Source organism: Daphnia magna, linkage group LG5 (assembly GCF_020631705.1).
Source record: "Daphnia magna isolate NIES linkage group LG5, ASM2063170v1.1, whole genome shotgun sequence".
NCBI lineage: Eukaryota > Metazoa > Arthropoda > Branchiopoda > Diplostraca > Daphniidae > Daphnia > Daphnia magna.
The window spans coordinates 1,038,023-1,064,994 of NC_059186.1; the positions used below are offsets into that span (position 1 = coordinate 1,038,023).

The following is a 26,972-nucleotide window of genomic DNA, read 5'->3' on the forward strand; positions in this document are numbered from 1 at the left end:
TCAGCGAATCCATTGCTGCGTTGGAATTGATCTACAAACGTGCATGTTTTGAACGTTGGAATAGGAAGTTATGACATGTAAATGCTAACGCGAGAAATCAAAAGAAATTCGGAATTCTTGAATGTGCGGACATTGCCACAATGGCCGCAATAGTTTTGGAACTTTGCCATTTATGAAGAAAGAAAAGGAAAAACAGGTGATTCAACCTGCCACGTTAAACTTGTTTATCCATAATAATAATACATAATAATAATCCCGTATATAGGTTTACTCGTCCCATCTTCGAGGATGTAACATTTGCTTATATTTACATATTTCTATAGCCTAATTCACCGGAGCTGTGGGAAAGAAAAAAAAAAGGCTGCAAGAAAAGACAACAACACACACACACACAAAAACGGTGCGGATGACAAGCCGGACATTTTCAAACAGTAAGCGAAGATCTTGGAAAAGAGAAGGTGACGAGCGTCGGTAATGGCAATGACTGGATGCATTAGCCTCGGCCCGCCCCAACAGAACAACAAATACTATGCCAGGCTGGAAGGGGAAAAACAAAACAAGAAAAAAAACACCATTTTCTTCATAAGCGTAGACTATACATATTAAGAGACCGTAGGAACATTAGCATCAACATTTCGCCCTTTCTAAATTCCTCTTTTTTCTTAGCCCTGCCATGTCATTGCAGCCGCTCTGTATAATGGCGATGGGTGTCCTCTCTCTCTGCGTTTGAAGACGACGTTGCTCACAACAACCGGCAGCCGACTTCTAAAAACAATAAACGAAGAATCACAACATAAGAAAAAAAAAGTGTCCTTATATTCGACGAAAAATATAGAGAGCGCCGCTTCGCTTTGTTTACTCGCGTCTCTATATGTATAATAAGATTTGTTTATATTTCACCGAAAAATACAAAAAAAAAAATTATTTAAATCTACCGCTCAATTGTGACGGGGTAAAAAGAGAACAAACGGGAGTCTTTGTTCCAGCGTTCCAGCCACAAGCCAACAGAGCGAGTTGTCCCTTTTATTTCAAATTTTCTTGATCTTTTCAACAAACTTGATCGTTTCCTATTGGCGCGTGAAATGCCTTTCTAATACTCCCCCAAAAAAAAAATGAATTTAGATCATCATTAAAACGAACGATATAATAGTACAAAGTTCGCTGCTTTGACTCCGCTAAGCCAGCAAAATAAAACAACAACAAACTTGAATTGCTCGATTTTTTTTTTTAAAGATTACATTTGCATTCAAAAATGAAGCGCATCTCCGATATAGAACAACGTGCCATCCCCCAATGCATCGCATTGATCAACTTTGGGATTCAACACAATTTCCTTAAGTGAGAATAATAATGCTTCCGGCTGGATTTCATTTCGACGACATTAACATGAATGGAAATTGAAATTCTTTCCACACACACACACGAAGACAAAAAGAAATGATGTCTCTCTAGCATCTAGAAGTTGGCATCAGCTACATGCGAGTGAATGTACGACGATTTTTATTTTTTGGGAGACCCGTTCATGGTCTAATGAGTCGTGTAATTCGAGATGTTCCGAGACCCAGTTTCCCCAAAAGGACGGCCAAAGAAGAGATAGGGAGTACAAAAAAAAAGCCAAAGTTGGTTGGGTGAAGAAGAAGGGGGGGACTTGGGAGGCGAAAGAGAAGAGGTCGCGACCTCCACCCAGCTCCCTTGACTTTAAAAAAATATATATGCCCCCCCCCCTCCATCTCCCTATCTTCCTTAAGAAAAATACAAGAAAATAAACGAAGAATTTAAAGGAAGAACAAAATTTAAAAAAAAGCTCCTCCTCTTCTTTTCGTCTTGTCTGTCGGATCGCCATGGCTCCACCCTCGGCGCAGAGACACACGCAAAAACGGGCCGCATATATAAACCGACTAGTTGTACACCGAACCGTATGCACTAGTCCGGCTGACATCCATTGTGAGTGACACATACCCACCAAGTCTGTTCTTCAATAATCTATTTCCTCTGCACAGCAGCAGTGTCCACTGTTTGTTTTCTGCATTCGGTGCTGCGTCTCATCATCGTTGCTGCAATTGCGTCCCAGTGATCCCGCATCCCGACTTTTGAGAGCTGTGAAAATATACTCGATCCGTTCCCGATCAGACTTTGAACTTGGCTTCTTGATCTCCTCCTCGCAAAACTCAGACGAAATCGTGACTATAAGACAGGGACATGGACACTCTGTCATCGTTCATCAAAGAGGAGCACCTCCTTCACCAGCAACAGCATTCCGACATGTTACCTCTTTTCGGTTGGTTCATCCTCCTCTTATTTGTTTGTCGTATAAACCTAAATCCACACATTCATTCGAACTTGACCCCGCCAAATTCATTTTCAAACACAAACAAACATTCAATTTTGGGGCGTTTTCTTATTTCATCAACAGATCCGCTATTGTTTAACACAGGCCATCACGAGTACGACGAAAGTCACATACACCACATGCAACACGAGAACAGCCTTTCGCCGCCGAACAATCACCACAACCAGTACCACCATCACCAGCAGAACAGTCGCAAGCGGCGATCGGAGAATTCGTTGGACTCTGATTCCGGCGGATCGGAGCACAGCGGGGACAGCAGCGTCCATCACAGTAGCCACCACCAACATCAGGAGCGCGATGGCGGCGCTTCGTGCAGCAAACAAAGGCGACTGCATCAAAGGCACAGATCGGCGGCCAATGACATCGATCACGGATCCAGTTCCGGAAGCGGAAGCAACGCCTCCCCGACGCTGCTGTTGAATCACCTCCAACATCAAGACGTCCAATCTCAGCGCGTTTTGGCCAACGTGCGCGAACGACAGCGGACGCAGAGTCTGAACGAAGCGTTTTCGGCCTTGCGCAAAATCATCCCCACCCTGCCGTCCGATAAACTGTCGAAAATTCAAACGTTAAAATTAGCCGCAAGATACATCGATTTCTTATATCAGGTAAATTCACTTTAAATAGATTGGCTTGTTTGATTGGCCGTTTGATTAACGACTAACGTCGACATTTTCATTTCTTTCAAAGGTGTTGAGAACGGACGACGAAGGGACGGGCGATTCGAGTTCGGTTTTACCTACGTCAGGTGGGCACGGGTCGGCCACGGTATCACCCGACACGTACAACTGCGCCGCCACCTCACCCGATCCGCAGGTGATTGGGAATTCCAGCCGCAATCAGAGCGCAAACGCCGGTGGCAATTCCTCATTTTTAGCCAACGAGTGCCTTAGCTACGCCTTCAGCGTCTGGCGGATGGAAGGAGCGTGGAACAGCAGCCAAGCCGACGTCTCGTCCTGAAATTGAATTGTGGCAGGCATCCATCAGTCCCAATTATTTGTGTTTAATATAAATATTCCAGGCTATTACGTTAGAAAAATGAAAAACAAAATTCAAACGAAGCCACGCCAATTTCTATTTTAGAAATCATCCAATTTGTACATGTTGCAAGATTTCCATGATCGTGTTTTATAAATTTGTCTAATTGCAAGAAATCGAAAATAAAATAATTCAAAAAAACCCCTTGAAGTTTGGCTCTTTTTCGATCTTTTATTTTTTTACTCTAGGGCAATCTATATAAGAGTGCGTGGATGAGGGACAGCTAAGGGACAGGAAGTGGGTTTCTAGCGCTCAGCTGCTGGAATCGTTGCTGTGGAACAAGAGGTGTCGGAACAGCTGCTTTCTTTTTTTCCCTTTGGCCAGCAGAGATTTGGGAGTGCGAGGGAGAGAAGAGTGTGATGCTGTTGGTCGATGACGGAGAGGGACAGTGACAAACGACACACCAACAGCAGTACATATATATACAAGCTTGAAAAGATTTTGATATCTTCTTCACCGTCCGCAGCAACTGATGTCCATTATGTGCATATCCCATGCGTTTTCGTCTCTCTGCTTCTATTCTCTTTATTTCATTATATATGACCCCGTTTGACTTTCTACTCTCTTTCTATCATTCTTGCACTTGGTGGCGTACGACCTGGTCCAGCCGTATAATGGTAATAAGGATCGGATGTCTCTCAGAAGAGACAGACAGCACGACACTTGCGCAGATTGGACGTCAAAGTCTTCGCCCCCCCACCGAACTCCTCCTGCTGAATGGCCTTCGACTCGGAGTTAAGAACGTTATTATATCCTTCCGTGTTTTGATTCTCTTTTCGCTGTTTCTCCTTGATGAACAACAGCATTTTGAGCTTCCTAACCTGAAGGAAACTGGCCCTTGTTTAGTCTTCTGAAAACCAATGCCAACGACAACTGGGACACAAACCTACATGCGACCGTATATATATATTGGCGCCCTTTATACTTGTACGGTGTTGTATAACTTGTTTCTGATGGGCTATAGTTAACGACCACCTCTAGGTCAAAAGTCGACTCCAAATGAGTCACTCGAAACCCGATTTTTTTTGCCTTTTCTCTTGCCTTTACAGCTTGTATATGTATATATGGCTATAATATATACACTTGGGCGGTATAGACAACTAGTTCCGTTTCTATTCTATTTTTTATTACAATATACAACGCATACCGTTAAAATGATTGGAGATCGTGTCTGCTGGCCGGACATATAGTGAAGGACGCATGAAGAATTATCAATAGACATTTTGAATTCTGTGTGCTTGAAACAACTGATGGCCAACTATATATCAAATGCACTGAGAGGAAATGACAAGAACACATTTCCTGCAAGCAAGGTCACCCCTCCTGATATTGACACGTACCATAGTTATTTGTTGATGACGCAAAAACGTGAAGATATCGATTGAAGAGTATGTGAAAAAAAAAGTGGTTCGAAGAGCACGTATAGAGGGCCTGCACTGATTCGACTGAGCTACGAGAATTGAGGGCAAGGTTAATCAATGATCAAACAATCCTAATCAAATGGAAATAATCAGCAAAGGTCAGTTCAATGTCGGGGTTGCCGGGTCATCCTTTGGGGGCCCAAGAAAAAAAAAAAAATAAGAACCAACGGTCTGTCCCTGTAGATATCGCAATTTCCTATTAAAGCCACGCATATATACGAAAGAAAAACGGATACAAAAAGATACATAGTTTTTTTTTTTAAATGTATACGTGTCATGTAATAGAACGAAAGAGCGACGCTATTAAAAAAAAATAATAATAAAAATACGGTAGCCATTTTTGGACTGGTGTTTTATGTAATAGCGCAGTTGTCAGATGATATAATTGAGACGGCAAACAACATATATAGCCCATATATATGGGTGGCAAAATGTTATGTTGACCGAAATGCATTGCATAACCAATAGCAGTTTCCTGCGGTTGCTTATAATCCCTAGGGTAAATTAAAATAAATGATTAAGATAAAATTAAAAAAAAATAATTACAATTTCATCGAATGGCAGTTTATATACTTTAAATCTAATATTATTAATCATGTAATTAAACTTGAGTTACGATTAAGAGTTTTATTTTGTTGCACTATAAAGTACGTCGGTTATATATAGTTTTATATATAAAAGCATCATTGTATAGTTGAAAGAATCCTCCATTTTGGGGCGAAAATCCTGTGCCCGCGTCCGGCCAATAACCAGCCGCCTCTTTATTCCCTTTAAGCCGCTTTAAGAAATGGGTGTGCGAAGCAAGTAAGATGCACACCAATTGATGTAAGATAGTGTTAAGATTTTTTTCTGCAAAATTCATGCGATCTCTTTGTTTATACTATTTTTTTTTTCAAGAATCTTATTAAATTATCGAATTGATTTTATTTTTTACCTTGTGTTGGAAAAAATTCTAGAGAGCCGGACATGATGATTTAGTCCTATGATCGGATAGAATGTAAATCATTTCACTTCAGAAACTGATTGTTTTGAAGTATCAATTTGAACAGTGCATTGGATTTGGCAAGAAAAATCAAATCGAATCCAAACTAAATCCGAGAAATTCGAGGATTTTGATTTGATTTTCGGAACCGAAAAATAGCCTTGATTTGATTTGGATTTGTCGCAAATTGTCGTGATTTGATTTGAAAAATCAAATCCATTTTCAAATCCATATCAGCCCCGCCCCGAAAATCCATTCGGGGGCATGCACTGGAAGTATTGCAAACCAGGAAAAGTCGATTGCAAATATTTCGGAATAATTTAAGAGGACATCAAATCTCTTCGACCCGTTCCCGAATTTTATGTTTAGGCTACTCAGCCGAGGTTCATCCGCAAAGCTAACTTTCACGACATCAATTACAGTTTTCGCAATGTTATTGTTTATTTATTAATTAATTATTTCTCGCCTTTTACTCACTTCTACCTGGTTTTTTGAATTCTAACGTGAAATATGGCTAGAGAAGCCCTTACGGAGAGGCCCAAATGTGAGGAATAGCTCGGGCTTTTATGAACAGAGATACACTCGAAACTGTTTCAACATGACTTTGACTTTAAACCAAGTAAAACTTCTGCTTTGCCACTAAAACCATGTAGCTAGTTATACGTTCATTGTATTTTATTTTTTTAATTTAATGAGAGCATGTATTTGACTCTCAGAATTTTCGGTCAGTTCTTTCTTGTTTTTAACAACCTGTGAATTTCTAACAGAACAGATGGAAATAGCCAACAACAGGTAAACACATCTCATCGCAAGTCGCAACCTGCCAACGGTTGAGAGAGAAATGCCATCTAGTGTTTAGTTTTGAAGTTTTTTTAGCCTCTTACGCTAAATAGACGCATCCTGTGCGTTGTTCACGATAAAAAGCGCCAAATTTAGGTGGTTTATGAAAGTTTCACACATTCTTTCATTTTTGGAGTCGAAATCTGATGTTACTCTGTAACAGAAATAACACGTGTTGTTTTTTTTTTCGTAATTTTCCATCGCTCCGAAGAGGAATCACGCATTTTGAACTAAAAGCCGGATTTGACCAAACTAAAAGTAATTAAAAAAATAAAAATAAATTGCTTCTCTTTCTGTCTTTCTTTTAATGAGCCTCCGCCCGCTCCCTTGAACCGAAGACTCTTCAACTTGGCTAGCGTAGTAGTAGTACCTATTCAAATAAAACCAATCCCCAGAAAATGTTGAAAACGTTATACCTGTGAACCTCAGCTATATGAAATTTGTTAGACATTTATTTTGACCTGGCTCAGTTGATTTCTAGACTACAATGATTTTTGAATTGGCAATACTGACTTAAAAATTGATTAGTAATTTAAATTTTCCACTTTCGTCTCAGTCGGGTGGACCCGGCCATGGCGTGGCTTTTAAATCGTGGTCAGGTGGTGGGGCGGCAGTCCCTTGTAAATTGCTTCGGACTCCAAACGGCTTGAGATGATATATCAAATATTCCAGCACGTACATTTCATTAGGTGAAACGTAGTGGAATGACACCGCCGTATCGGAGCAGCAGTCGAGCCCCTTGATTTATAGGAAATCAGACATTAACATTCACACATGCAGGGCATGGCAATGTGGAAATTTGACTCGCCTCTTTAACTGGATAATAAATATACGTCCAAAACCAGAAATCCTTCGTAACGTGTCCTGGAACTAAATGATGTTCCGGGACAAACGGGAAAAATCGGCCTCTGCCATACGAATCGCGGCTATCACCAGCTTTCACGTCTAGATTGGCCAAACATTTACCTGATATTCAAAGTGAAAAAAACAAAAAAAAAATTAATAAAGGAATTTCGTGTTGAATAATCTTTGATTTAAAAAACCCATTTCAACGTCTTCAGAACCACCGGGATCTTGTCTACATATTTTCGAATCATTTAGTCCTTTTTCAACAAATCTTTTGGTAGCTTCTTTACTCAAGACATATCCTGTAATTAAAAGAAAATAAAAAAATGATCAAGATCATTTGAACACATCCTATATTACGGCGGCATGATGAGGCAATATTATAATGACACGTTTCTTATAAGGACAACTGTAGTGTAAATGTTAGGCTTACCAGCACCACCGCTGAAATATCCTTGTTTGACATAAGGTTTGAATTTATGGCCAAACGCTATCGGATCCGATGAATTGTAACTCGACAGCATGTAACGAAGATTCTCTAGCACAACGTAACTGTCAATAAATATATGTACACATAAATAGCACACCCACAAAAACATGGAATAAACATTTTTTTTCCATACGTGTCATCGTCTGCTTTCATAAACCAATCTGCCTGTTCTTTATAATGTTCCCAAACGTAACGGTACGCCTCACGTGTCTTCCCCCAGAGATTTTCGCGACCTTCCCCGATAGGTAATGCCACGGCAGGCAATGACTCATCTGTGTTGTAATAACCACCACACACACACATACACACACACACAAATAAAAATGAACAATGTTTTAAAAAATTAGACTTTAAAATTTGAACCTTCTTTAGAACTCATGAAAATGAGGATATTGCAGCGTGTGCCCCAGGTGCGTTTGACGTGAATTGCCTTTTTCTCGTGATTATCCGGACCCGTCATGACCCAACACAAGACACGAACTTTATCACGCAATTCTCGTGCAACATCGTCTTCACCTGTAAGAATAAAGGTGGAACCGTAATGGTTACAATTGGTTCTCCCGTTGCGTACTTCAACAACGTGTTGTCGTTGAAGACGATGAAGACATCTTACAGTAGAGCCATCTCTTATCCAATTTCTCAATTTTTTTAAATTTAACAAACGACTGGCTGCAAATGAGGCACGTTTAAGTCTTGGGGATTGACTAACCAGCGTGTGAGTCTTCGTGCTTGTCATGCACACCGAAATCACGCACAGGGCCGGCAACGTTTTCCATGTCCTCTTCATTATGGACGTCACGGTGGCCGTGGCCGTGACCGTGGGCATCATTAGCCCCGTCTCCCGGAAAACGTGATTGACTTGTCGGATAAACATATACGAATGTTGGTCAATAAATGGTTATTAGTTAATGAAGCAAGCTCATAATTTAACTATTTGCAGTATGTGAAGAACCATTTCAGGACAGAATGTTCAAGTTTGAGACTAGTCGGTATTCCAGATCATGTTAGTGGTAGACTAAATTATAGGGTTTACTTAATTTGAATGTATTAGCGGCTTTAAAAGGATAGTCAACGTCACCGAAATCCATTTTCGAAAATTAGCTTACAACTGGGACAAGGGCGAATAACTGGATAAGCGGATCGAGTAGGAGATGTAAGCCAGGCAAAAGCCTAAAGTCATTCCTGCAGCCAGAGGCAACACCGATGAGCGGCTTAACAACCGCATCCTGGCAAAACTGAGGATAAGCCAAAGAAAAGAAATGAACACCACACCAAACGAAAGCAAACATTGAGGGAAATTTGCAACCTGCAAAAAGGTTTCATCGTCCCTTTTGCTATCGTTTTTTAGTTGAAGAAAAAATGCTAATTTAAGTACATCGGACGTTGCAAGATTTATATGATCATCATACATTTAAAAGGGTGGGCCTTACAAAACCAACAGTCAAATCCAATTCAGAACCTTCATCATATTTGAACATTTCCAGCCCGAGTTCTTTCTTCACAAAATTAAAAAAATAATGATAACAAGAAATATAACCAAATTGCTTTAAGTGATGGTCTTAATCACATCGCCTATCGCACGTCCATTTTTTCCTGTATCGATTCCGTAAACGCTCGTGGGGAAGGGTCAGCCGGGGGAATTTAGATTTTCAAACTATTAAGCTTATTATGACAGAGTGTTTTCGATTAGATTATCTTTGCAGAATGCATCACTGATGCTTTGTTGGCTCTGTTCACTTCAAAGAGAAAAACTGCTGTCTGTATCCTCATTGGCGTATTTCTATGTGGGTCTATATAGATTTAAACGGGCTCGCCTCGACCACCGGCAAAGCACCTTACACCTGCTCGCTTTTTGTTTGTCCTAATCAAATATACTGATATCGACCACATGTTTCATTCAAAGCTAATTGCTACCTTACATCCCTCGTACACAAGTATAAGCCTACCGTGAGTTTCTGTTCATTAAAAGGGCCTCTGCATGAACACGAATGAACACATACATTTTTGGAATAGTAATTACATAAACTAAAATTCTGATGTATGAACAATGAAGATATTCTGTTGTCAGGTTAAAAATCTATTTTACGTCTACAACAAGGTCTTTTTCACGGAAGTTAATTACATTTGTGCGAAGTAAACGCAGTGGCGAACGTCCCGCTATTAGGCCGTTATGCCGACATGTTAGCAGCTGCATCTGCATGTCTTCCAAAACAAAAACTTTGTCGACTGAAAAGCATACCTTTAATCCTGGTCAGGAATGTATAGATTTAAGCTGCTGAAATGTTTTCCGGGTTCTGAACTTGTAATTCAACGCCAATCCCCTGGAACGTGGCACTAGAATGAAATGATGACTCAGACACGACCATAGAGATTTTAGAACGCACGGGACTTAGACAAGTGGTCAGTAACAAGACGAGGTTCTTTAGTTTTCAAGTCAATTGTTCGTTATCATTTCAACGACTGGGTTGGATTAGATAAGTAGTTCTACGTTATCGTCGCTTTTTCATTTATTTTTTGCTGTTGACAATTAGGCCATCTAGCGTCCTTAACGTCCTCTAAAAGGGTCACCAAATAAATAAAGAAATAGAATGAAGCTGGCAACGTTATCCATTCAACTTGCAACTTGTTGTTTAATGCTTTAGAAATTTGTTTAGACCCATCTTAGTTGTCTACAATGTTATGGCGGCTATGATAAATTAGCACGTGCAAACACATCCAATCAAAGAAAAATGTTACGCAAAATATTAACTGTGAATCGCAGGAACAAATCCAGAAATTTATTTTAAGCAAGCTCAGATGTCCATTGATAATTTCTTAATTCGCTATATCTTCACTTATAGAAACTTCTTTTTATTCTATTTTAAATTTCATCTTAATTTGGTGGACCTGGCCATGGCGTGGCTTTTAAATCTTGGTCCGGGGGTGGGGCAGCAGTCCCTTGTAAATTACTTCGGATTCCAAAGGGTTTCAGGTGATATATCAAATAATCCAGCACATACATATCATTAGGCGAGACGTAGTGGAATGACACCGCCGTATCGGAACAGCAGGCAAGCCCCTTGATTGATTTGTAAAACAGTTAATATTATACACCTATAAAGTGGAAAAAGAAAAATAACTCACCTCTTTAACTGGATAATAAATGTACTTCCAAAACCAGAAATCTTTCGTAACGGGTCCTGGAAGTAAATGGTCTTCCGGGACGAATGGGAAAAATCGACCTCTGCCATACGAGTCGCGGCTATCACCAGCTTTCACTTTTAGGTTGGCCAAACATCTGCCTGTGGCGTATAGGCCAGAAAAAAAAGCAATCATAATATTTTACTTTGAAGAAGCAATTGAATGTTTACCCATTTCAACGTCCTCAGCTCCTGGCTCAGCCTTTTTACATTTTTTTGGATTTTTAAGTCCTTCTTCAACAAATCTTTTTGTAGCTTCTTTACTCAAGATATAGCCTGTATTGCAAAAAACAAAAACATCGGGAACATTTAGTTACAGACAGAATATAATATATACTAATATGTACAATAATATATATAAGAATAACAGAATATTTCATCCAAAACAATGGCTTTAGTTTTGTCTACAATCAAAGATAGTTGCAAGGCCTACCAGCACCACCGCTGAAAAATCCTTGTTGGACGAAAGGTTTGAATTTATGACCAAAAGCAATGGGCTCCGATGCATTGTAAGCTGACAGCATGTAGCGAAGATTCTCTAGCACAACGTAACTGTCAGCAGTAGATACACATAATTAGCACACGTACAGTACAAAAAAACATGGAATAAACATTTTTTTTCGTATACGTGTCATCGTCAGCTTTCATGAACCAATCTGCCTGTTCTTTATAATGTTCCCAAACGTAACGGTAGGCCTCACGAGTCTTCCCCCAGAGATTTTGGCGGCCTTCCTTGACGGGTAATGCCACACTAGGCAATGACTTATCTATATTATTGGCGATACCCCTGCAAGTTAAATCTAGACTGACAACGTTAGGTTGATTAAAACACGCACCTTCTTTGGAGCTCATGAACACGAGGATATTGCAGCGCTTGCCCCAAGTACGTTTGACATGAATTGCCTTTTTCTCGTGGTTGTCGGGGCCCGTCATGACCCAGCACAACACACGCACTTTTTCGTGCAGCTCCCTTGCTACCTCGTCTTCACCTGTAATACGGAGAAATCACAGCTGACATCGCAGTTCCGTTCCAACAATTATAATCAACGATGACGTCAAAGCCGGACAAAGCAAACGAGGCATGTGGTAGCAGAGCCATCTCTTTGCAAATAGTTTTATCTTTCCGATTGACAAATGACTGCTATATATTAGGCACATAAAGACGACATGAAGGGCCATTTAAATGTTAACGTTAACTAACCAGCATGATAGTTTTCTTGCGAATCGTGCAAACCGAAATCAAACATAGGGCCGGCAACGTTTTTCTTTCCCGTTTCGTTATGGACGTCACAGATACCATGGCCGTGGCCGTGGAAATCGTTGCTATCTTCTTCCGGTATATGTGGCTGACTACTAGAATACAAATCAGATTTAAAAAATAAAATGGCAATGTGATGCGGCCAATAATAAGGCTGCGATTCGCATTTTGGAACGTCATCCATTATTAATAATAATAATAAAAAATAATAATAATAGAAGAAAATGTCGAATAAATAAAATATTGGCCTTACTGCCATTTAAATCTTTCAAAAGTTAAAAAGTCTAACGAAATTTAGAAGAGCTTTCAGATTGGCGAGGGGTTCATTGTAAGCTATAATTCAATAATAGGTTGGTCTCAACAAAAATCGGATTAAAAGCTTAACTTTCCGAAGATAGACAGAGAATGTCACCGAGTGCCATTTTCAAAACTCACTTACATCTTATTGGTGAAGGATACATGACTTGATAAGCGGACCGAATCGAAGATGTACGCCAGGCAAAAGCCAAAGGTTATTGCCGCAGTGTGAGTCAACACCGTTGAGCGACTTAACGACCACATCCTGGCAAATAGAAGATAAAGCCGAGAATAGAAATGAGGACCCCTCCCAACAAGACCATTTTTATTTGAAAAATTCCAAACCCACAAAAAGTTTACTTGTCTTCATTGTTATCGTTTTCTAGTTACATAAAGAAGTTTACCAACGTACGTAGTAGGATGTTGCCACATTCACGCGGTCACCATAAGGTAAAAAGGACTCCTTTACCAAAGGATGACTGAAACTACAGAAGCAAAGTTTTACCTTTTCACATGATGTTAAATATATTTTCCTATACTTCTTTTCTTAACTTTCGGCTAAAAATTAAATTAACTATCAATCAACAATCCTTAGGCTACGTGCACGAGGAACAAATAAGCAAACACAACTGCAACATCCATTTAAAATTTCATAGTTCTACCACTCCTACCATCTTGTTTTTTTTCCACTGATTTTAATTTTTTAAAATATAGTTTTTACTCGAAATCTTTATTCTCGAATACAAGAATAGGAATGGAATCACAACTTGGAACGAATAAGAATAACGAAAAGAATAACATGAAATCTATTCAAAGAATAAAGAATAAAAATTCAATGATGCTTTATTCCTACTCGGAATTTTTATCCGTTTTTTTTCTCAAAAGCACACTAGCGGTTATGTTCTGACGCCCTATAACCGCCGATCTTTTCTTTTTTTTTTTTTACAGGTGATCACACATCATGGAACTAATCTGGGTTTCTCACTGGACTTTTAATGCGAAGCTATCGATTTTAAGGATTTCCAACCGATGGGTAAATGCCCGACTATACTTCTCTTTTTGTTTATCGTTATCTAAAAACTATTGTTAAACATATGGTCACAATCAAGGCTGACAGTGTTATCCGTCGTACACATTCTGAAGCCTTCCATATCCAACTTTTTTTTTCCACTGAAATTTCACTTTACAGTTTACATGATTATAAAGTACATGGTTACTAATGAAAAGGTAATGGTAAGGTTTTGATGAGTAACGCACCATTTTACTGTGATATCAGCTGAAGTCTAGTTTACCAAATCAGTTTTTACTTAAAAAAATTACCTTCGTTCAAACTGAACACAAGCAGTGACGAACCAACTGTTAGTCCCTTATGCCGGTATGCTATCAGCAGCTACGTGGCAGCTAAACAAAAACTTTGGGATGGGGTTCTTGTGTTTTTAAACCAACTGTCTGTTATCTTTTTAAAGACTGTGTGGCATTCGACAAGCAGTTCTACGTTATTATTCTCTTTTTTCATTTCACTTTTTGTTGACGCGTTGACGGCCATGGCGATCATGGGTCATAGGCTCATCGCCATCTGGCGCCCTTCAATTCCCCATAACCATGGTCTAAGAACCCTGGTTTGTTAACGGTAAGCGCCTGCCCATGGCTTGTGTGGACCTTCACTTATTGCTTGGGAAGGTGATACCTAATCAGAGATCAATGCTAGTAATAAAGTGTTGATTAATAAACCAAATAATATACCTTTGCCTTCATCAACACTACCCGTGATGGGAGAGCAATGGCCATGAACTCTTGAACCCAACCATCTTTTACAGCCTTTTTGGATTCAGAAGACAGCCCCTTGTATGCGCCAAGGGCTTCCAGATGATTTTGATAGCTTTTTGTTTCAACAAGATATATGAAGATATCTGAGGGAGCAATTTTTGGAACAATTGGACAACAGTCTAAACCGTGTTTCCACAGAGAATTAGGAATACAATATGGACAATCACTGTTAAACATTTGTAACTTTTCCAAATAACGTGTTTTGGCCTCAATACTAAGTCCACTGGCATAATTAGACAGTGACATAGTTAAACACTAACACTATAACGAACTAATATTTAAAGAAAACACATCAGAACTTCAAAACAACCCCCTTTTCTATCACTGTTTTTTTTTTAAATTAATATTTCGCAGAACTACACAAGTCACTCGTAGCAGACGAAAAAATACATGAGTTGCTGCGTTTCACGATTTCAGCAAATCTTAAAAAAGATGTCGAACAGCTAGCGCTCGGCCCCGCGCTAATCGGGGAGTTTTTTAGTCGATCCGGTGCGGGGATAATCTTAATCGGGGAAGAGATTTCGGTGCTCGGTGCGGTGATATCGGTGATCGGTGCCTTCCCCGATTATCAATGAATAGTGATCTAAATTGGCAGTTGCCCTACGGCCAACAAGAAAAAAATGTGACCCAAGTCACGTGATTCTCGTTGGCCTATCAGAACTCAAGGTCACTGGTAAGACTAACCCCCTATGGCTGTAGCGGTGCTATCGGTGCAGCACCGATTATAGCAAAGTTCCGCACCGAAAAAAGGAATCCCCGCACCGAACTTCCCCGATTAGAATGTGATCGGGGCTGAGCCCTACGAACAGCCCTATATAAGGACTTAAGACTATGATTCATAGTGTTAAGTCCTTATTGATGGAAAATTCAGAAAATGATATGTGTATTCCTATAGAATGATGAAGCAGAAAGCAAACAACTAGAGGATGAATAATTTCAATTAGAAGATGGAAGAACTTATCCCATATTTACCCAGTGTGGTACTGATAAAGATAAAATCAATTTCAACATATGTATTTTTGGTCAGTTCTTTCTTGTTTTTAACAACCTGTGAATTTCGAACAGACTAGATGGAAATAGCCAACAACAGGTAAACACATCTCATCGCAAGTCGCAACCTGCCAACGCATAGCCCACTGGATGTAATAGTTAAAGCCGGGAGCTTCCCTATCTTGCCCGTTCATTCGTTTTGACGCACTCCCTACCTCCTTTTTTCCAACTTGGAATGGACTTCAGCGCGTTCTACTGGTGTCGAAGAACAACATTTTTCAAAATATGAACATGCTTGTTTTTTAACATTTATAACAACTAACTGTTTTGCTGACGATTTCTCAACGAAGTTCAAAGAATCTTTGGTGGTGGTGCTAGTGTCCATTCGAGATTAAGCTCCGCCCATCGCCGGAGGGGTGAGTCACTTTTACAGTTCTAGAGCTCAGGCTTTAACTAGGGTGCGTTTTATCGTCAATTTTTTGGCTCAACCCGAACCTAAATTGAGCTCAATCCGTATTTTTTCGTTAACCAATTCGTCACAGTTGAGCTTGATTTCCGTTTTATGGTTAACAAAAAGTTCAACCAAGGTTGTGCTCGACCAAATTTTGCGAGCTCAACCACAAAAGTTCAACCACAGTCCAGACTGTGGTTGAACTAAATTCAAGTTGGTTGACCCTCCCACTTTATAATAATTCTTATTTTCTTTAATCTGGCAACCTTTTTTTGTTCAAGCCATCACAGCAGACGGCTTTCTTTAGAAAGGGACGTGGCACGTGGATCGTGGTACACGTTTGTAAATTTTTTTTTTATCATAATGAATAGAAAGTGTGATGGTGTTTTACGGCCAAGAGGTAAAATATTAAATAAAAAATAAAAATATATAAAATAAAAAAATATAAAATAAAAATATGTTAAACTTTGGAATAATTCCTCATTAACATTTATTACCATTCCAGAAGTTTGAGATTAGAGATAAGTAAATAACTACTGAATAGACATTGAAGAAATTGGGTCACCTGCATTTTGTTGTTAAAAATGTTTCATGTTGACGTTTTACGTCTGCTACTTCACACTAATCAATATATTTAAAAATTTTAGCAAGTTTCAATAAACGACGTAATACTATTATAAATATTTTTGAAAATTTATAGACACCGTTATTTCCTAAAGCAACTATTTTTTTAAATTTCTATCAAATTTACAATTAAGCATTTCTGAAAGGGATGGGAAAGGAGGAGGAGCTTTCCACATGTTGAGATCCATTTTCGTTTTATGGTTAACTGCGTAGTTCAACCAAAAAGTTCTACTCAACCAACGTAAATACCGTTTTATGGTCAACGAAAAAAGTTGAGCAGCTCAACTACAGGTTGACGATAAAACGCACCCCTATTACATCCAGTGCGCTATAGAGTGGTTCGAGGTTGCCATCTTGGATAGGTATTTCTCCCAGTTTGGTGCAACCTCAAACAAAAAAGCATTGGCAATTTTAGTATTTTTGGTGGGAAACGAATGAAAGTGAACAATTTTTGTAATGGGTATAGTTTACAATGCCTGAACTTTCAATATTTTCAAAAAATCTTGAACCGATAGCAAAGAATCGGTTGTTAGAGCTTTTGTCGTCGTTGAAAATTTATGATCCAAACTGGATTGACGAAAATCTTTTGAAAAATATCGTGATGCCATTCCAATTGTTCCGGCAGTGACGTGGCCTAAGCTAATTGAATATTTTCAAAATGAAAAAAGTCCAAATACTGGAGAACCACTGCAAGTTCAAAAAGAAGTTATTTTTCGTCGGTTTTGGGTTCGAATAGCCACAGCAGAATTCACTTTAGAATGCACATTCACTTTGAGAATAGAAAAAAACTTAAAACTGTATGATTCCCTTCTTTGCTAGAACAGTTTTCGACACAGCAATAACGCCTACCCATTTTTTTTAACAAAGAAGAGAATGAGAAATAATCTGTAAACTGACAGTTGTCTGGCACTATTTATCTAAAATTGCCAATGCTTTTCTGTTTGAGGTTGCACCAAACTGGGAGAAATACCTATCCAAGATGGCAACCTCGAACCACTCTATAGCCAACAAGGGGAGCGAGACTTTAGACCCCTTCGACATAAGACCCCAGGGGGGGTCGACTTTAGACCCCCAGGTTGCGACGCAAGACCCCCATAATTAAAAAAAATATTTTTATTCGTTAATTAATAGACAACGCAAAACCCCTAGCCCCCGACGCAAGGCCCCTGTGTCTTTTTTTCATTTAATGTAACCCCGACTTAAAACCCCGTGCCTTAAAATGTCTTCATATATTACCGACTTTAAGTCCCTGTCCCCCGACACAATGTCCCTGTATTTTTTGCCATTCAATATTATCCCGACTCAAGACCCCATTTTCCAAAATGTGCCAACAATTCCTAACTTTAAACCCCAGACACAAGCCCCCGTAATTTTTGCAAATGAAATATTTTCCCGACCGAAAACCCCTTGCTTAATCATGTTATCATTACATCTACTTGAAGCCCCGCTTTAAAACCCCCGAAATTAAAAATTAACCTAAAAAAATTTTTCTTTTTCAAAACCATCTTTGCTGCCACACTTAAACAAAGCGGCATCATTTGTAGGGATTACGTACTCGAGAACAGATTGCACACTTCAGCTTTAAAATATCCTTTAAAAGGATCTCAAAACAATCATTAATACATCCAGGCATTTTTAGCAAAAGTTATTGAACAGAGAACGGATTACGGATAGCCGAGTTTGTTTTATTCGAATTTAATTTTATGGGTCAGATGAGGAAAGAAAACAGATCATACTGATAAATAAATAAAAGTTATTCAGGGAAAATAATTAAAAATTTGAGCGACTGGAGTACGGCAATAAAAGCAGAGATTGCGGGCTACTCTCTCAAGTTGCTCGGCACATTGGTGGCAGACCGTGTGCCCACAAGGAATAAAAATTTTATTCTTTGGATTGATGGTGCAAATATCACAAATGTGCGCTGGCTGAGGATCGTGATGGTCAGCAGCAACAACAGGAGGGGCCGCAATTACAGGCTCAACAACAGCAGGGGCAACAATTACGGGCTCGACAACACCAAGAGCAGCAGCAGCCGCAACCAGAATGCGACGCGGTCGACCTCGAGTACTGAACTTAGGCAGAACCTGAAAAGAACTCGTTCGGGAGTCGAGAGAAGAACTTCTAAAACGAATAGAGCTCGAATTACGGGTTCTGTCAGTTAAATGACAGCCTGTATCGGCATGTGGACTTTTGCCCCCTTCAACTAATGCCCCCTCGCGTTTACTACAGTTGCCCCCCAGACTGTTGCCCCTTAAAACTATTGTCCCCTTAACTAATGCCCCCTTAACTAATGCCCGCCTAACTAATGCCCCCCAAAAATAATTAACAATTGCCCCCTAATTATAATAATAATATAATAATAATAATAATATAAGTAAGTTTAAATCAAATTAATCAGAATGATTTAAAATAGGCCGCGGTTACAATTTCATATGTCATATGGGGGGAGGGGCAATTGTTAATTATTTTTAAGTCCGATCCTAGTAATGTAGACTCGTACAATTTCAGTATTCCTATAAAATGAAAATATAATAAAAATTGCGAGAATGTTCTAAACATGAATTTCAAGATAAGAAATATACCAATTGCAATTCAACAAACACGGGGACAATACAGAAATTACGGGGACTTGTGTCTGGGGTTTAAAGTTAGGAATTGTTGGCACGTTTTGGAAAACGGGGTCTTGAGTCGGGATAACATTTAATGGCGAAAAACACAGGGACATTGTGTCGGGGGACAGGGACTTAAAGTCGGATATATATTTAGACATTTTAAGGCACGGGGTCTTAAGTCGGGGTTACATTAAATAAAAAAAAAACACAGGGGCCTTGCGTCGGGGGCTAGGGGTTTTGCGTTGTCCATTAATTAACAATTAAAAATATTTTTTTTAATGTCGGGGGTCTTGCGTCGTAACGTAGGGGTCTACGGTCGACCCCCCCTGGGGTCTTATGTCGAAGGGGTCTAAAGTCTACGTGCCCCAACAAGATGTGAAAATCTCGAGAGAGAAATGCCATCTAGTGTTTAGTTATGAAGTTTTTTAGCCCGTTATGCTAAATAGACGCATCCTGTGCGTTGTTCACGATAAAAAGCGCCAAATTTAGGGGGTTTATGAATGTTTCACACATTCTTTCATTGTTGGAGTCGAAATCTGATGTTACTCTGTAACAGGAATAGCACGTGTTGTCTTTTTTTCGTAATTTTCCATCGCTCCGAAGGAGAATCACGCATTTCGAACTAAAAGCCGGATTTGACCAAACTAATACTAATAAAAAAAAAATAACAATAAATTGCTTCTTTTTCTGTCTTTCTTTTGATGAGCCTCCGCCCGCTCCCTTGAACCGAAGACTCTTCAACTTGGCTAGCGTAGTAGTAGTACCTATTCAAATAAAACCAATCCCCAGAAAATGTTGAAAACGTTATACCTGTGAACCTCAGCTATATGAAATTTGTTAGACATTTATTTTGACCTGGCTCAGTTGATGTCTAGACTACAATGATTTTTGAATTGGCAATACTGACTTAAAAATTGATTAGTGATTTAAATTTTCCACTTTCGTCTCAGTCGGTGGACCCGGCCATGGCGTGGCTTTTAAATCGTGGTCAGGTGGTGGGGCGGCAGTCCCTTGTAAATTGCTTCGGACTCCAAACGGCTTGAGATGATATATCAAATATTCTAGCACATACATTTCCTTAGGTGAAACGTAGTGGAATGACACCGCCGTATCGGAGCAGCAGTCGAGCCCCTTGATTTATAGGAAATCAGACATTAACATTCACACATGCAGGGCATGGCAATATGGAAATTTGACTCGCCTCTTTAACTGGATAATAAATATGCGTCCAAAACCAGAAATCCTTCGTAACATTTCCTGGAAATAAATTATGTTCCGGGACAAACGGGAAAAATCGGCCTCTGCCATATGAATCGCGGCTATCACCAGCTTTCACGTCTAGATTGGCCAAACATTTACCTGATATTCAAAGAGAAAAAATAAATAAATAAAGGAATTTTATATTGAATAATCTTTGATTTAAAAAACCCATTTCAACGTCTTCAGCACCACCAGGATCTTGTCTACATATTTTCGAATCATTTAGTCCTTTTTCAACAAATCTTTTGGTAGCTTCTTTACTCAAGACATATCCTGTAATTAAAAGAAAATAAAAAATGATCAAGATCATTTGGACACATCCTATACGACGGCATGATGAGGCAATATTACAATCACAAGTTCCTCATAAGGAAAACTGTAATATGAGTGTTAGGCTTACCAGCACCACCACTGAAAAATCCTTGTTTGACAAAAGGTTTGAATTTATGGCCAAACGCTATCGGATCCGATGAATTGTAACTCGACAGCATGTAACGAAGATTCTCTAGCACAACGTAACTGTCAATAAATATATGTACACATAAATAGCACACCCACAAAAACATGGAATAAAATTTTTTTTTTTATACGTGTCATCGTCTGCTTTCATAAACCAATCGGCCTGTTCTTTATAATGTTCCCAAACGTAACGGTACGCCTCACGTGTCTTCCCCCAGAGATTTTCGCGACCTTCCCCGATAGGTAATGCCACGGTAGGCAATGACTCATCTGTGTTGTAATAACCACCACACACACACACACACACACAAATAAAAATGAAAAATGTTTTCAAAAATTAGACTTTAAAATTTGAACCTTCTTTAGAACTCATGAAAATGAGGATATTGCAGCGTGTGCCCCAGGTGCGTTTGACGTGAATTGCCTTTTTCTCGTGATTATCCGGACCCGTCATGACCCAACACAAGACACGAACTTGATCACGTAATTCTCGTGCAACATCGTCTTCACCTGTAAGAAGGTGGAACCGTAATTGTTACAATTGGTTCCCCCGTTGCGTACTTCAATAACTTGTTGTCGTTGAAGACGATGAAGTCATCTTACAGCAGAGCCATCTCTTATCCAATTTCTCAATTTTTTTTTAATTTAACAAACGACTGTCTGCAAATGAGGCACGTTTAAGTCTTGGGGATTGACTAACCAGCGTGTGAGTCTTCGTGCTTGTCATGCACACCGAAATCACGCACAGGGCTGGAAACGTTTTCCATGTCCTCTTCATTATGGACGTCACGGTGGCCGTGGCCGTGACCGTGGGAATCATTAGCCACGTCTCCCGGAAAACGTGATTGACTTGTCGGACAAACATATACGAATGTTGGTCAATTAATGGTTATTAGTTCATGAAGCAAGCTCATAATTTAACTATTTGCAGTATGTGAAGAACCATTTCAGGACAGAATGTTCAAGTTTGAGACTAGTCGGTATTCCAGATCATGTTAGTGGTAGACTAAATTATAGGGTTTACTTAATTTGAATGTATTAGCGGCTTTAAAAGGATAGTCAACGTCACCCAATGGCATTTTTGAAAATAAGCTTACAACTGGGAGAAGGGCGAATAACTGGATAAGCGGATCGAGTAGGAGATGTAAGCCAGGCAAAAGCCTAAAGTCATTCCTGCAGCCAGAGGCAACACCGATGAGTGGCTTAACATCCGCATCCTGGCAAAACTGAGGATAAGCCAAAGAAAAGAAATGAACACCACACCAAACGAAAGCAAACATTGAGTGAAATTTACAATCTGCAAAAAGGTTTCATCGTTCCTTTTGCTATCGTTTTTAAGTTGAAGAAAAAATGCAAATTTAAGTACATCGGACGTTGCAAGATTGATATGATCATCATACATTTAAAAGGGTTGACCTTACAAAACCAACAGTCAAATCCAATTCAGAACCTTCATCATATTTGAAAATTTCCAGCCCGAGTTCTTTCTTCACAAAATTAAAAAAATAATGATAATAAGAAATATAACCAAATTGCCTTAAGTGATAGTCTATCACATCACCTATCGCACGTCCATTTTTTCCTGTATCGATTCCGTAAACGCTCGTGGGGAAGGGTCAACCGGGGGAATTTAAATTTTGAAACTATTAAGCTTATTATGACAGAGTGTTTTCGATTAGACTATCTTTGCAGAATGCATCAGTGATGTTTTGTTGGCTCTGTTCACTTCAAAGAGAACAACTGCTGTCTGTATCCTCATTGGCGTATTTCTATGTGGGTCTATATAGATTTAAACGGGCTCGCCTCGGCCACCGGCAAAGCACCTTACACCTGCTCTCTTTTTGTTTGTCATAATCAAATATACTGATATCGACCACATGGTAAATTCAAAGCTAATTGCTACCTTACATCCCTCGTACACAAGTATAAGCCTATACCGTGAGTTCCTGTTCATTAAAAGTGCCTCTGCATGAACACGATTGAACACATACATTTTTGGAATAGTAATTACATAAACTAAAATTCTGATGTATGAACAATGAAAATATTCTGTTGTCAGGTTAAAAATCTATTTTACGTCTACAACACGGGTTTTTTCACTGAAGTAAATTACATTCGTGCGAATAAGTAAACGCAGTGGCGAACGTCCCGCCTTTAGGCCTTTATGCCGACATGTCAGCAGCTGCATCTGCATGTCTTCCAAAACAAAAACTTTGTCGACTGAAAAGCATACCTTTAATCCTGGTCAGGAATGTAGATTTAAGCTGCTGAAATGTTTTCCGAATTCTGAACTTGTAATTCAACGCCGACCCCCTGGAACGTGGCACTAGAATGAAATGATGACTCAGACACGACCATAGGGATTTTAGAACGCACGGGACTTAGACAAGTGGTCAGTAACAAGACGAGGTTCTTTAGTTTTCAAGTCAATTGATCGTTATCATTTCAACGACTGGGTTGGATTAGATAAGTAGTTCTACGTTATCGTCGCTTTTTCATTTATTTTTTGTTGTTGACAATTAGGCCATCTAGCGTTCTTAACGTCATCTAAAAGGGTAACCAAATAAATAAATTAATAGAATGAAGCTGGCAACGTTATTCCATTCATGCATTAACTTGCAACTTGTTGTTTAATGCTTTAGAAATTTATTTAGACCCATCTTAGTTGTCTACAATGCTATGGCGGCTATGATAAATTAGCATGTGCAAACACATCCAATCAACGAAAAATGTTACGCAAAATATTAACTGTGAATCGCAGAAAAAAATCCAGAAATTTATTTTAAGCAAGCTCAGATGTCCATTGATAATTTCTTAATTCGCTATATCTTCACTTTATAGAAACTTCCTTTTATTCTATTTTAAATTTCATCTTAATTGGGTGGACCTGGCCATGGCTTGGTTTTTAAATCTTGGTCCGGGGGTGGGGCAGCAGTCCCTTGTAAATTACTTCGGATTCCAAAGGGTTTCAGGTGATATATCAAATAATCCAGCACATACATATCATTAGGCGAGACGTAGTGGAATGACACCGCCGTATCGGAACAGCAGGCAAGCCCCTTGATTGATTTGTAAAACAGTTAATATTATACACCTAATATAAAGTGGCAAAAGAAAAATAAATCGCCTCTTTAACTGGATAATAAATGTACTTCCAAAACCAGAAATCTTTCGTAACGGGTCCTGGAAGTAAATGGTCTTCCGGGACGAATGGGAAAAATCGACCTCTGCCATACGAGTCGCGGCTTTCCCTTTTAGATTGGCCAAACATCGCTCTGCATTGCTATCTTCTTCAGGTATATGTGGCTGACTAGTAGAATACAAATCAGATTTAAAAAATAAAATGGTGATGTAATGCGTCCAATAATGATGCTGCCATTCGCATTTTGTAACGTCATCGATTATTAATAATGAAAAAAAAAAACGAAGAAAATGTCGAATAAATAAAATGTTGGCCTTACTGCCATTCAAGTCTTTCAAAGGGCGAAAAGTCTAATGATATTTAGAAGAGCTTTCAAATTGGCAAGGGGTTCATTATAGACTAATTCAATAATAGGTTGGTCTAAAAAAAAATTGGATTAAAAGCTTAGCTGTAGGCCTATATCCCGAAAATAGACTGAGAATCTCACCGAGTGCCATTTTCAAAAACCTACATCTTGGTGAAGGATACATGACTTGATAAGCGGACCGAATCGAAGATGTACGTCAGGCAAAAGCCAAAGGTTATTGCCGCAGTGTGAGTTAACACCGTTGAGCGACTTAACGACCACATCCTGGCAAATAGAAGATAAAGCCGAGAATAGAAATGAGGACCCCTCCCAACAAGACCATTTTTTTTGAAAAATTCCGCTCACAAAAAGTTTACTTGTCTTCATTGTTATCGTTTTCTAGTTACATAAAGAAGTTTACCAACGTACGTAGTAAGATGTTGCCACATTTACGCGGTCACCATAAGCAGAGTCATAGACCCCTGGTTCCTCCACTATGGCTATTTTCCCTCTCAGAAAAGGGGTACCCTCTTGCGGGGATTACTATAAAAAAAAAACGGGGATTTTGGGTCGGGGCGGTCGGGGCGAAAGAGTGATTTTCCGCCCGGTGGGAGTGCCTCTTGCGGGTGTGTTGTTTCACTCCAAGCAAAAACTCATTTTCGATAGATGGCAGCCCCACGCGGCGGAAGATCACTCATACGCCCCGACCCAAAACCCTCGTTTTTTATCTGTTTGCAGTAATCTAAAAACCATGCAGACTTGTTGTTTGATCACCAAAAAGAGATCAATCGCTCGTTCATTGAACATTTCCAAAAAGTGATCAATCGCTCGCTCATCGCTCACTGAAATAGAAGTAATCAATCGATCGCTCAATTCGATCACTTTTCGATCACAACATTTAGAAAATTTCAGTTTATTTCTGTATGACTTTCCTTCAAAGTTGGAATGTTAAAAGAAAATCCAGTGAATTGCAGTGAACTATTTTTTCGATGTTTTTGCGGGACTATCGATCCAACAACGGCAGCATTCCCCGTATATTAAAAAAAAAACTAGAATTTCAAAGTTGAGATCCGATAATCGAGTTCTTTTTGCTGTGAAAATCAAGCCAGCAGTGCTGAAGACACGTTCGCATGCAGCCGACGATGGCAACGCACTATTATGTTCCCTAATAAGAAAAAAAATTTAGTACAGTATCCTGCACGAAAATCCGAATAGCTTATTGAATTTTATCACCAATTTGTTGATTTTTTAATGATTTTTTAAAGAATTTTCTTTAAGAGCTATGCTGGGCAGGTTGCAGAGCCACGAAAAAAAAATGATTAGTAATAGTCAAGGTATCTAATTTGTTTTAAAAAATCAATAATAGTTAAATTGATGTTCGGGTTTTTGTGCGGGATACTGTACATTTGTAAACAGTAAAAAAATAAGCAAAAAAAAAGTTACATGAAGATTTTCTTTTTTGTAGGGAACATTTGTAATGAACTTAATTTTGTACTCCCGTCGTTAAGGTAGCTCTCTACTTCACCAGCCTCTAAAGAATCCCGTTTTGTTTTGTATCCATCTAGAAACCTGGTTTTTTTCTTTGGTGAAACATCACCACCATTGTTCTTAAAAAAAAAAATACAACAAATTGAAAATAATGCTATATAAATCAATTATCAGTAGGCTAAGGAAATCAAATTACCCAGAGGCAGGATTCAAATTGAAAGCCTTGTGACGACGAACTGTTGATTTCAACAAAGTTATCAGCTGCTCCTTCTCACTTTCATCCGCCCAAATAGTTTTAAAGTTTGGGTCAGATACTGACGCAAGTCGCATGTGAACGTTCTTGAACATTTCTCCAAATCTTGTGTGAAGACCAGATATTATTGCCAGAACAAGAGATTCACAATATACGATCGAAGAATCTTTTGAAAATTCTCCCATTTTTTTTTGCAACAATTTAATGGTTGGGAGAACGCAGCCTAAAGACATTTTCTCTTCATTCTGAAGAACACCCAAGGCTTGAGTGAAAGGCTCCATGATTCTTACAGTACCCACCACAAGTGTTAGAAAATGCGCGGATACCCGTAAGCCTCCGTGTAAATACCTCGCTGATTTACGAGGTAAATACTGGGGATAGATTTTTTAAATTTTTTTTACAAATACATTTGTTGAAGATGTATTCCTGAAAAAAAAATCAGAACTGTACAAGCCTCCGCTGAGGCTGTACACCACTTTCCAGAAGTATTAGAAATTTTTTTTTTGTGTGGATCTCTTATGGCGTGATGGATTTTTCCGGCGGCCATATCTTTTGTTCCGATTAAGATACGGAGCCGGGGATTTTTTTACAAATTGCCCATTGGGCACTTTATTCCACGACCGCGATTTGATCGTGATCCATGAACCCCTTCCCTATTTTTTTCGCCCGGGAAAAACGCGCATTCCATTCAAGGACTATTATTGTGTGTACAACGACACAGGGAAAATGTAGTATGACTTTTTCCCACTGGGGGAAATCAGCCGCGTGGATATGTGTTCGCGACAAAGAAAGAGTTGCGCATTCCTTGCGCGCCATGCG

The 26,972-nt window shown here is 39.2% G+C and overlaps 4 protein-coding genes across 8 annotated transcripts; 1 reads left to right on the forward strand and 3 right to left on the reverse strand.

The window, feature by feature from the left end:
• The first annotated feature begins 1,905 nt into the window (after positions 1–1,905).
• Positions 1,906–3,430, forward strand: LOC116922340 (twist-related protein). Of its 2 annotated transcripts, none has more exons than XM_045173546.1 (3): positions 1,906–2,278; positions 2,435–2,958; positions 3,041–3,430. In XM_045173546.1, exons 1-3 carry the CDS (start codon positions 2,200–2,202, stop codon positions 3,308–3,310), a joined length of 873 nt encoding a protein of 290 aa, XP_045029481.1. In that variant the 5' UTR covers positions 1,906–2,199; the 3' UTR covers positions 3,311–3,430. The 2 variants fall into 2 exon arrangements, with proteins under 2 accessions (XP_045029481.1, XP_032784624.2); XM_032928733.2 differs by having other exon boundaries at positions 1,907–2,278; positions 2,414–2,958.
• A 3,635-nt stretch (positions 3,431–7,065) lies between these two features.
• On the reverse strand, positions 7,066–10,430 carry LOC116922336 (glycoprotein-N-acetylgalactosamine 3-beta-galactosyltransferase 1). Of its 3 annotated transcripts, XM_032928728.2 has the most exons (9): positions 10,207–10,430; positions 9,074–9,202; positions 8,677–8,825; positions 8,331–8,483; positions 8,101–8,239; positions 7,911–8,029; positions 7,675–7,779; positions 7,440–7,597; positions 7,066–7,369 (listed from the first exon to the last, which is right to left on the reverse strand). In XM_032928728.2, exons 2-9 carry the CDS (start codon positions 9,190–9,192, stop codon positions 7,184–7,186), a joined length of 1,128 nt encoding a protein of 375 aa, XP_032784619.2. In that variant the 5' UTR covers positions 9,193–9,202; positions 10,207–10,430; the 3' UTR covers positions 7,066–7,183. The 3 variants fall into 3 exon arrangements, with proteins under 3 accessions (XP_032784619.2, XP_032784620.2, XP_045029270.1); XM_032928729.2 differs by lacking the exon at positions 9,074–9,202; XM_045173335.1 differs by lacking the exons at positions 8,677–8,825; positions 9,074–9,202; positions 10,207–10,430 and adding an exon at positions 8,581–8,597.
• Positions 10,431–10,711: 281 nt separating this feature from the next.
• On the reverse strand, positions 10,712–14,302 carry LOC116922324 (glycoprotein-N-acetylgalactosamine 3-beta-galactosyltransferase 1). 2 transcript variants are annotated; one of them, XM_032928709.2, is made up of 10 exons: positions 14,022–14,302; positions 13,114–13,186; positions 12,844–12,966; positions 12,348–12,496; positions 11,983–12,135; positions 11,775–11,913; positions 11,580–11,698; positions 11,318–11,422; positions 11,091–11,248; positions 10,712–11,025 (listed from the first exon to the last, which is right to left on the reverse strand). In XM_032928709.2, exons 2-10 carry the CDS (start codon positions 13,131–13,133, stop codon positions 10,840–10,842), a joined length of 1,152 nt encoding a protein of 383 aa, XP_032784600.2. In that variant the 5' UTR covers positions 13,134–13,186; positions 14,022–14,302; the 3' UTR covers positions 10,712–10,839. The 2 variants fall into 2 exon arrangements, with proteins under 2 accessions (XP_032784600.2, XP_032784599.2); XM_032928708.2 differs by having other exon boundaries at positions 12,348–12,499; positions 14,022–14,298.
• Positions 14,303–20,033: 5,731 nt separating this feature from the next.
• LOC116922332 (glycoprotein-N-acetylgalactosamine 3-beta-galactosyltransferase 1) lies at positions 20,034–23,373 on the reverse strand. The gene is made up of 9 exons (XM_032928723.2): positions 23,158–23,373; positions 22,022–22,150; positions 21,625–21,773; positions 21,282–21,434; positions 21,056–21,194; positions 20,866–20,984; positions 20,634–20,738; positions 20,407–20,564; positions 20,034–20,336 (listed from the first exon to the last, which is right to left on the reverse strand). The coding sequence occupies exons 2-9, from the start codon at positions 22,138–22,140 to the stop codon at positions 20,124–20,126; spliced, it is 1,155 nt and encodes a 384-aa protein (XP_032784614.2). The 5' UTR covers positions 22,141–22,150; positions 23,158–23,373; the 3' UTR covers positions 20,034–20,123.
• Positions 23,374–26,972: the final 3,599 nt, after the last annotated feature.

Coding starts and splice junctions, on each gene's coding strand:
- LOC116922324 (XM_032928708.2), bottom strand. CDS start 13,133: ATGTGGCAACATCCTACTAC. Junction 11,914..11,982: donor GTTCATGAGCTCCAAAGAAG/GTGCGTGTTTTA, acceptor CCAATAATATAG/ATAAGTCATTGCCTAGTGTG. Junction 11,249..11,317: donor AGCTGAGGACGTTGAAATGG/GTAAACATTCAA, acceptor TATACGCCACAG/GCAGATGTTTGGCCAACCTA.
- LOC116922340 (XM_032928733.2), top strand. CDS start 2,200: ATGGACACTCTGTCATCGTTCATCAAAGAGGAGCACCTCCTTCACCAG. Junction 2,279..2,413: donor CGACATGTTACCTCTTTTCG/GTTGGTTCATCC, acceptor TTTCATCAACAG/ATCCGCTATTGTTTAACACA. Junction 2,959..3,040: donor ACATCGATTTCTTATATCAG/GTAAATTCACTT, acceptor TTTCTTTCAAAG/GTGTTGAGAACGGACGACGA.
- LOC116922332 (XM_032928723.2), bottom strand. CDS start 22,140: ATGCGGATGTTAAGCCACTCATCGGTGTTGCCTCTGGCTGCAGGAATG. Junction 21,435..21,624: donor GCACGAAGACTCACACGCTG/GTTAGTCAATCC, acceptor ACCTTCTTACAG/GTGAAGACGATGTTGCACGA. Junction 20,739..20,865: donor ATTTTTCAGTGGTGGTGCTG/GTAAGCCTAACA, acceptor TTTTAATTACAG/GATATGTCTTGAGTAAAGAA.
- LOC116922336 (XM_032928728.2), bottom strand. CDS start 9,192: ATGCGGTTGTTAAGCCGCTCATCGGTGTTGCCTCTGGCTGCAGGAATG. Junction 8,826..9,073: donor TATTCGCCCTTGTCCCAGTT/GTAAGCTAATTT, acceptor TTATCCGACAAG/TCAATCACGTTTTCCGGGAG. Junction 7,780..7,910: donor ATATTTCAGCGGTGGTGCTG/GTAAGCCTAACA, acceptor TTTTAATTACAG/GATATGTCTTGAGTAAAGAA.